This window comes from Phaenicophaeus curvirostris, unplaced genomic scaffold, assembly GCF_032191515.1.
Source record: "Phaenicophaeus curvirostris isolate KB17595 unplaced genomic scaffold, BPBGC_Pcur_1.0 scaffold_241, whole genome shotgun sequence".
NCBI classification, from domain to species: domain Eukaryota; kingdom Metazoa; phylum Chordata; class Aves; order Cuculiformes; family Cuculidae; genus Phaenicophaeus; species Phaenicophaeus curvirostris.
In genome coordinates, this window is record NW_027206856.1 from 29,861 (window position 1) to 37,500 (window position 7,640).

The 7,640-nt window shown below is 51.4% G+C and overlaps 1 protein-coding gene across 1 annotated transcript in view; it reads left to right on the top strand.

Annotated features, from left to right (window-relative positions):
- Window positions 1-7,640, top strand: part of KDM5C (lysine demethylase 5C) — a 51,212-nt gene that overhangs the window by 27,012 nt on the left and 16,560 nt on the right. The window contains 4 exon segments of the mRNA XM_069882606.1: window positions 324-518; window positions 4,499-4,680; window positions 6,956-7,080; window positions 7,172-7,319. Of these exon segments, the coding sequence (XP_069738707.1) occupies window positions 324-518; window positions 4,499-4,680; window positions 6,956-7,080; window positions 7,172-7,319 (650 nt within the window).

Here is a 7,640-nt window from a genome sequence, read left to right on the forward strand (position 1 = left end):
GGATGGAGTTTGGAGGTCCTGGTGGGGACGTGGATGGGGTTTGGAGGTCCTGGTGGGGACGTGGATGGAGTTTGAAGGTCCTGGTGGGGACGTGGATGGGGTTTGGAGGTCCTGGTGGGGACGTGGATGGAGTTTGAAGGTCCTGGTGGGGACGTGGATGGGGTTTGGAGGTCCTGGAGGGGACGGGGATGGAGTTTGGAGGTCCTGGAAGGCCCCTGGGTGGAGTTTGAAGGTCCTGGAGGGGAGGTGGATGGGGTTTGGAGGTCCTGGAGAGCCCCTGGGTGGGGTTTGAAGGTCTCCAGCTGCCGGTGGGTTGTCCTCAGCTCCCGGCGGGTCGTCAGTGCATCGAGCACTATCGCCGCCTGCGCCGTTACTGCGTCTTCTCCCACGAGGAGCTCATCTGCAAGATGGCCGCCTGCCCCGAGAAGCTGGACCTCAACCTGGCCGCCGCCGTCCACAAGGAGATGTTCGTCCTCGTCCAGGAGGAGAGGAAACTCCGCAAGGCGCTGCTCGAGAAGGTGAGGGGGACCCCGAAACCCACGGGGAGGACCCCAAAACCCACGGGGAGGACCCCAAAACCCACGGGGAGAACCCCAAAACCATGTGGAGACGCCAAAACCACGTGGAGAACCTTGTTTTGGAGACCCCAAACCATGTGGAGACCTCAAAACACGTGGAGAACTCAGGTTTTGAGGCCCCAGACCACGTGGAGAACCCAAAACCACGTGGAGACCCCCCAAAAATGTGGAGAATCCATGTTTTGGAGATCTCAAACCATGTGGAGACCCCGAAACACGTGAAGAACCTCGGTTTGGAGACCCCAGACCACGTGGAGGCCTCAGAATACAGGGAGAACCCATGTTTTGAGGCTCCAAACCATGTGGAGACCCCAAAACATGTGGAGAACTCATGTTTTGGAGACCCCAAACCATGTAGAGAACCCAAAACCACGTGGAGAGCCTTGTTTTGGAGGCCCCAAACCACGTGGAGACCTCAAAATACATGGAGAACTCACGTTTAGGAGGCCCCAAAGCATGTGGAGACCCCAAAACACATGGAGAATCCATGTTTGGGAGACTCTAAACCGTGTGGAGACCTCAAAATACGTGGAGAACTCGTGTTTTAGAGACCCCAAACCATGTGGAGAACCCAAAACCATGTGGAGAACCTTGTTTTGGAGACCCCAAACCACGTAGAGAACCCAAAACCACGTGGAGAACCTTGTTTTGGAGACCACAAACCCTGTGAACTCATGTTTTGGAGGCCCCAAACCACATGGAGACCTCAAAATACATGGAGAACCCACATTTTGGAGGCTCCAAACCACATGGAGACCTCAAAACACATGGAGAACCCATGTTTAGGAGGCCCCAAACCACATAGAGACCCCAAAACCTGTGGAGAACTCATGTTTTGGAGACTCCAAACCATGTGGAGGCCTCAAAATACACGGAGAACTCAGGTTTTGGAGGCCCCAAAGCATGTGGAGACCCCAAAACACATGGAGAATCCATGTTTCGGAGGCCTCAAACCATGTGGAGACCTCAAAACACATGGTGAACTCAAGTTTTGGAGACCCCAAACCATGTAGAGAACCCAAAACCACGTGGAGAACCTTGTTTTGGAGACCACAAACCACGTGGAGACCTCAAAACACGTGGAGAATCTGTGTTTTGGAGGCTCCAAACCACGTGGAGGCCTCAAAATACATGGAGAACTCAGGTTTTGGAGGCCCCAAACCATGTGGAGACCCCAAAACACGTGGAGAATCCATGTTTGGGAGGCCCCAAACCATGTGGAGGCCTCAAAATACATGGAGAACTCACATTTTGGAGGCCCCAAACAACATGGAGACCTCAAGATACATGGAGAACTCGTGTTTTGGAGACCCCAAACCATGTAGAGAACCCAAAACCATGTTTCGGAGACCCCACACCACATGGAGACCTCAAAACACGTGGAGAATCTGTGTTTTGGGGACTCCAAACCACGTGGAGACCTCAAAATACATGGAGAACTCATGTTTTGCAGGCCCCAAAGCATGTGGAGACCCCAAAACACATGGAGAATCCATGTTTCGGAGGCCTCAAACCATGTGGAGACCTCAAAACACATGGTGAACTCAAGTTTTGGAGACCCCAAACCATGTAGAGAACCCAAAACCACGTGGAGAACCTTGTTTTGGAGACCACAAACCACGTGGAGACCTCAAAACACGTGGAGAATCTGTGTTTTGGAGGCTCCAAACCACGTGGAGGCCTCAAAATACATGGAGAACTCAGGTTTTGGAGGCCCCAAACCATGTGGAGACCCCAAAACACGTGGAGAATCCATGTTTGGGAGGCCCCAAACCATGTGGAGGCCTCAAAATACATGGAGAACTCACATTTTGGAGGCCCCAAACAACATGGAGACCTCAAGATACATGGAGAACTCGTGTTTTGGAGACCCCAAACCATGTAGAGAACCCAAAACCATGTTTCGGAGACCCCACACCACATGGAGACCTCAAAACACGTGGAGAATCTGTGTTTTGGGGACTCCAAACCACGTGGAGACCTCAAAATACATGGAGAACTCATGTTTTGCAGGCCCCAAAGCATGTGGAGACCCCAAAACACATGGAGAATCCATGTTTCGGAGGCCTCAAACCATGTGGAGACCTCAAAACACATGGTGAACTCAAGTTTTGGAGACCCCAAACCATGTAGAGAACCCAAAACCACGTGGAGAACCTTGTTTTGGAGACCACAAACCACGTGGAGACCTCAAAACACGTGGAGAATCTGTGTTTTGGAGGCTCCAAACCACGTGGAGACCTCAAAATACATGGAGAACTCATGTTTTGGAGGCCCCAAAGCATGTGGAGACCCCAAAACACATGGAGAATCCATGTTTCGGAGGCCTCAAACCATGTGGAGACCTCAAAACACATGGTGAACTCAAGTTTTGGAGACCCCAAACCATGTAGAGAACCCAAAACCACGTGGAGAACCTTGTTTTGGAGACCACAAACCACGTGGAGACCTCAAAACACGTGGAGAATCTGTGTTTTGGAGGCTCCAAACCACGTGGAGACCTCAAAATACATGGAGAACTCATGTTTTGGAGGCCCCAAAGCATGTGGAGACCCCAAAACACATGGAGAATCCATGTTTGGGAGGCCCCAAACCATGTGGAGGCCTCAAAATACGTGGAGAATCCGTGTTTGGGAGGCCCCAAACCATGTGGAGACCTCAAAATACATGGAGAACCCACGTTTAGGAGGCCCCAAACCATGTGGAGACCTCAAAACACGTGGAGAACTCACATTTTGGAGGCCCCAAACCATGTGGAGACCTCAAAACACATGGAGAACCCATGTTTAGGAGGCCCCAAACCATGTAGAGACCCCAAAACCTGTGGAGAACCTTGTTTTGGAGACCACAAACCATGTGGAGACCTCAAAACACGTGGAGAATCTGTGTTTTGGGGACTCCAAACCACGTGGAGACCTCAAAACACATGGAGAACCCATGTTTAGGAGGCCCCAAACCATGTAGAGACCCCAAAACCTGTGGAGAACTCATGTTTTGGAGACTCCAAACCACGTGGAGGCCTCAAAATAAATGGAGAACTCATGTTTTGGAGACCCCAAACCACGTAGAGAACCCAAAACCACGTGGAGAACCTTGTTTTGGAGACCACAAACCCTGTGAACTCATGTTTTGGAGGCCCCAAACCACATGGAGACCTCAAAATACATGGAGAACCCACATTTTGGAGGCTCCAAACCACATGGAGACCTCAAAACACGTGGAGAACCCATGTTTTGGAGACTCCAAACCACGTGGAGGCCTCAAAATACATGGAGAACTCACGTTTAGGAGGCCCCAAAGCATGTGGAGACCCCAAAACACATGGAGAATCCATGTTTCGGAGGCCTCAAACCATGTGGAGACCTCAAAACACATGGTGAACTCAAGTTTTGGAGACCCCAAACCATGTAGAGAACCCAAAACCACGTGGAGAACCTTGTTTTGGAGACCACAAACCACGTGGAGACCTCAAAACACGTGGAGAATCTGTGTTTTGGAGGCTCCAAACCACGTGGAGACCTCAAAATACATGGAGAACCCAAGTTTTGGAGACCCCAAAGCATGTGGAGACCCCAAAACCTGTGGAGAATTCATGTTTTGGAGACTCCAAACCACATGGAGGCCTCAAAATACACGGAGACCTCAAGTTTTGGAGGCTCCAAACCACGTAGAGAACCCAAAACCACGTGGAGAACCTTGTTTTGGAGACCACAAACCACATGGAGACCCCAAAACCATGTGGAGAACTTTGTTTTGGAGGCCCCAAACCATGTGGAGACCCCAAAAACTGTGGAGAACTCATGTTTTGGAGGCCCCAGACCACGTGGAGGCCTCAAACCACGTGGAGAACTCGCGTTTTGGAGCCCTCAGAGCCTGCGGAGACGCTTCTGCGGAGGCTGAGGGAGGTTTCTTGGTGGCAGGGGATCACGGAAGCCGAGCGCGAGGCCTTCGAGCTGCTGCCGGACGACGAGCGCCAGTGCGACAAGTGCAAGACGACGTGTTTCCTCTCGGCCCTGGCCTGTTACGATTGTCCCCAGGGCCTCGTCTGCCTCTACCACATGGACGACCTCTGCAAGTGTCCTCGCAGCAAGCAGTACCTCAGGTGGGACCCCGACCTCCTTTTGGCCCCCTAAAACCTCCTTTTTCTCTCCTAAAATCCCATTTTGGCCCCTAAAACCTCCTTTTTCTTTCCTAAAACCCCATTTTGGCCCCTAAAACCTCCTTTTTCTTTCCTAAAATCCCATTTTGGCCCCTAAAACCTCCTTTTTCTTTCCTAAAATCCCATTTTGGCCCCTAAAACCTCCTTTTTCTTTCCTCAAATCCCATTTTGGCCCCTAAAACCTCCTTTTTCTTTCCTCAAATCCCATTTTGGCCCCTAAAACCTCCTTTTTCTATACTAAAAGCCCATTTTTGGCCCCTAAAACCTCCTTTTTCTTTCCTAAAATCCCATTTTGGCCCCTAAAACCTCCTTTTTCTTTCCTAAAATCCCATTTTGGCCCCTAAAACCTCCTTTTTCTATCCTAAAATCCCATTTTGGCCCCTAAAACCTCCTTTTTCTTTCCTCAAATCCCATTTTGGCCCCTAAAACCTCCTTTTTCTTTCCTAAAATCCCATTTTGGCCCTTAAAGCCTCCGTTTTCTTTTCTAAAAGCCCATTTTGACCCCTAAAACCTCCTTTTTCTATCCTAAAATCCCATTTTGGCCCCTAAAACCTCCTTTTTCTTTCCTAAAATCCCATTTTGGCCCCTAAAACTTCCTTTTTCTTTCCTAAAATCCCATTTTTGCCCCTAAAACCTCCTTTTTCTTTCCTCAAATCCCATTTTGGCCCCTAAAACCTCCTTTTTCTTTCCTAAAATCCCATTTTGGCCCCTAAAACCTCCTTTTTCTTTCCTCAAATCCCATTTTGGCCCCTAAAACCTCCTTTTTCTTTCCTCAAATCCCATTTTGGCCCCAAAAACCTCCTTTTTCTTTCCTAAAAGCCCATTTTGGCCCCTAAAACCTCCTTTTTCTTTCCTCAAATCCCATTTTGGCCCCTAAAACCTCCTTTTTCTCTCCTAAAATCCCATTTTTGGCCCCTAAACCTGCTTTTTCTTTCCTAAAATCCCGTTTTTGGCCTCTAAAACCTCCTTTTTCTATCCTAAAATCCCATTTTGGCCCCTAAAACCTCCTTTTTCTTTCCTAAAATCCCATTTTTGGCCCCTAAAACCTCCTTTTTCTTTCCTAAAACCCCATTTTGGCCCCTAAAACCTCCTTTTTCTATCCTAAAAGCCCATTTTGGCCCCTAAAACCTCCTTTTTCTTTCCTAAAATCCCATTTTGGCCCCTAAAACCTCCTTTTTCTCTCTTAAAATCCCATTTTGGCCCCTAAAACCTCCTTTTTCTTTCCTAAAACCCCATTTTGGCCCCTGAAACCTGCTTTTTCTTTCCTCAAATCCCATTTTGGCCCCTAAAACCTCCTTTTTCTTACCTAAAATCCCATTTTGGCCCCTAAAACTTCCTTTTTCTTTCCTAAAACCTCATTTTTGTCCTCCCAAACCTCCATTTTCCCCCCTAACCCCCCTTTTTCTCCCTCCCTGACCCCTTTTTGCCCCCCCAAACCCCCTTTTTGCCCCCCAAACCCCCTTTTTGCCCCCAAACCCCCTTTTTCTCCCTCTCTGACCCCTTTTTGTCCCCCCAAACCCCCTTTTTGCCCCCAAACCCCCTTTTTCTCCCTCTCTGACCCCTTTTTGTCCCCCCAAACCCCCTTTTTGCCCCCTAACTCCCCCTTTTCCTCCCTCTCTGACCCCTTTTTGCCCCCCTAAACCCCCTTTTGCCCCCCCAAACCTCCTTTTTGCCCCCTAACCCCCCTTTTTCTCTCTCTCTGACCCCTTTTTGCCCCCCCAAACCTCCTTTTTGCCCCCAAACCTCCCTGTTTTCTCTCTCTCTGACCCCTTTTTGCCCCCCTAAACCCCCTTTTTGCCCCCCAAACCTCCTTTTTGCCCCCTAACCCCCCTTTTTCTCCCTCTCTGACCCCTTTTTGCCCCCCTAAACCCCCTTTTTGCCCCCCAAACCCCCTTTTTGCCCCCTAACCCCCCTTTTCCTCCCTCTCTGACCCCTTTTTGTCCCCCTAAACCCCCTTTTTGCCCCCCCAAACCTCCTTTTTGCCCCCTAACCTCCCTTTTTCTCCCTCTCTGACCCCTTTTTGTCCCCCTAAACCCCCTTTTTGCCCCCCCAAACCTCCTTTTTGCCCCCCAACCCCCCTTTTTCTCCCTCCGTGACCCCTTTTTGCCCCTCAAACCCCCTTTTTGCCCCCCAAACCCCCTTTTTCTCCCTCTCTGACCCCTTTTTGCCCCCCCAAACCCCCTTTTTGCCCCCCAACCCTCTGTTTCTGCCCCCCCAGGTACCGCTACACGCTGGACGAGCTGCCCGCCATGCTCCACAAGCTCAAGGTGCGCGCGGAATCCTTCGACACGTGGGCCAACAAGGTCCGCATCGCGCTGGAGGTGGAGGACGGTCGCAAGCGGAGTGAGTTTCGGGCTCCCCGGGATGGATCCAGGGGGTTTGGTTTTTATTTTTTGGGGGGGGTGTCTGGATGTTGATCGTGTGCCCCCGGCAGCGCTGGAGGAGCTGCGGGCGCTGGAGTCGGAAGCGCGGGAGAGAAAATTCCCCGAGAACGAGCTGCTGCATCGGCTCAAGAGCTGCCTGGGCCAGGCCGAGCGCTGCGTCTCCGAGGCCTTGGGGCTCATCAGCTCCCAGGAGACCGGGTGCGTCAGCCCACTCCCAGCCCCTATGGATCCCGCTCCCAGCCCCTATGGATCCCGCTCCCAGCCCCTGTGGATCCCGCTCCCAGCCCCTGTGGATTCCAGCTGCCCCCATGGACCTATCCCGTCCCCTCTGGATCCCCGTCCCCTGTAGATCCCGGCTGTCCCCACGTCCCCATCCTGTCCCCTCTGAATCTCCATCCCCCTATGGATCCCCCTCTCCCATGGATCCCCATCCCCTCTGGATCCCAGTCCTGGCCCCTCTGGATCCCCATCCCCTATGGATCCCAGTCCTGGCCCCTCTGGATCCCCATCCCCTATGGA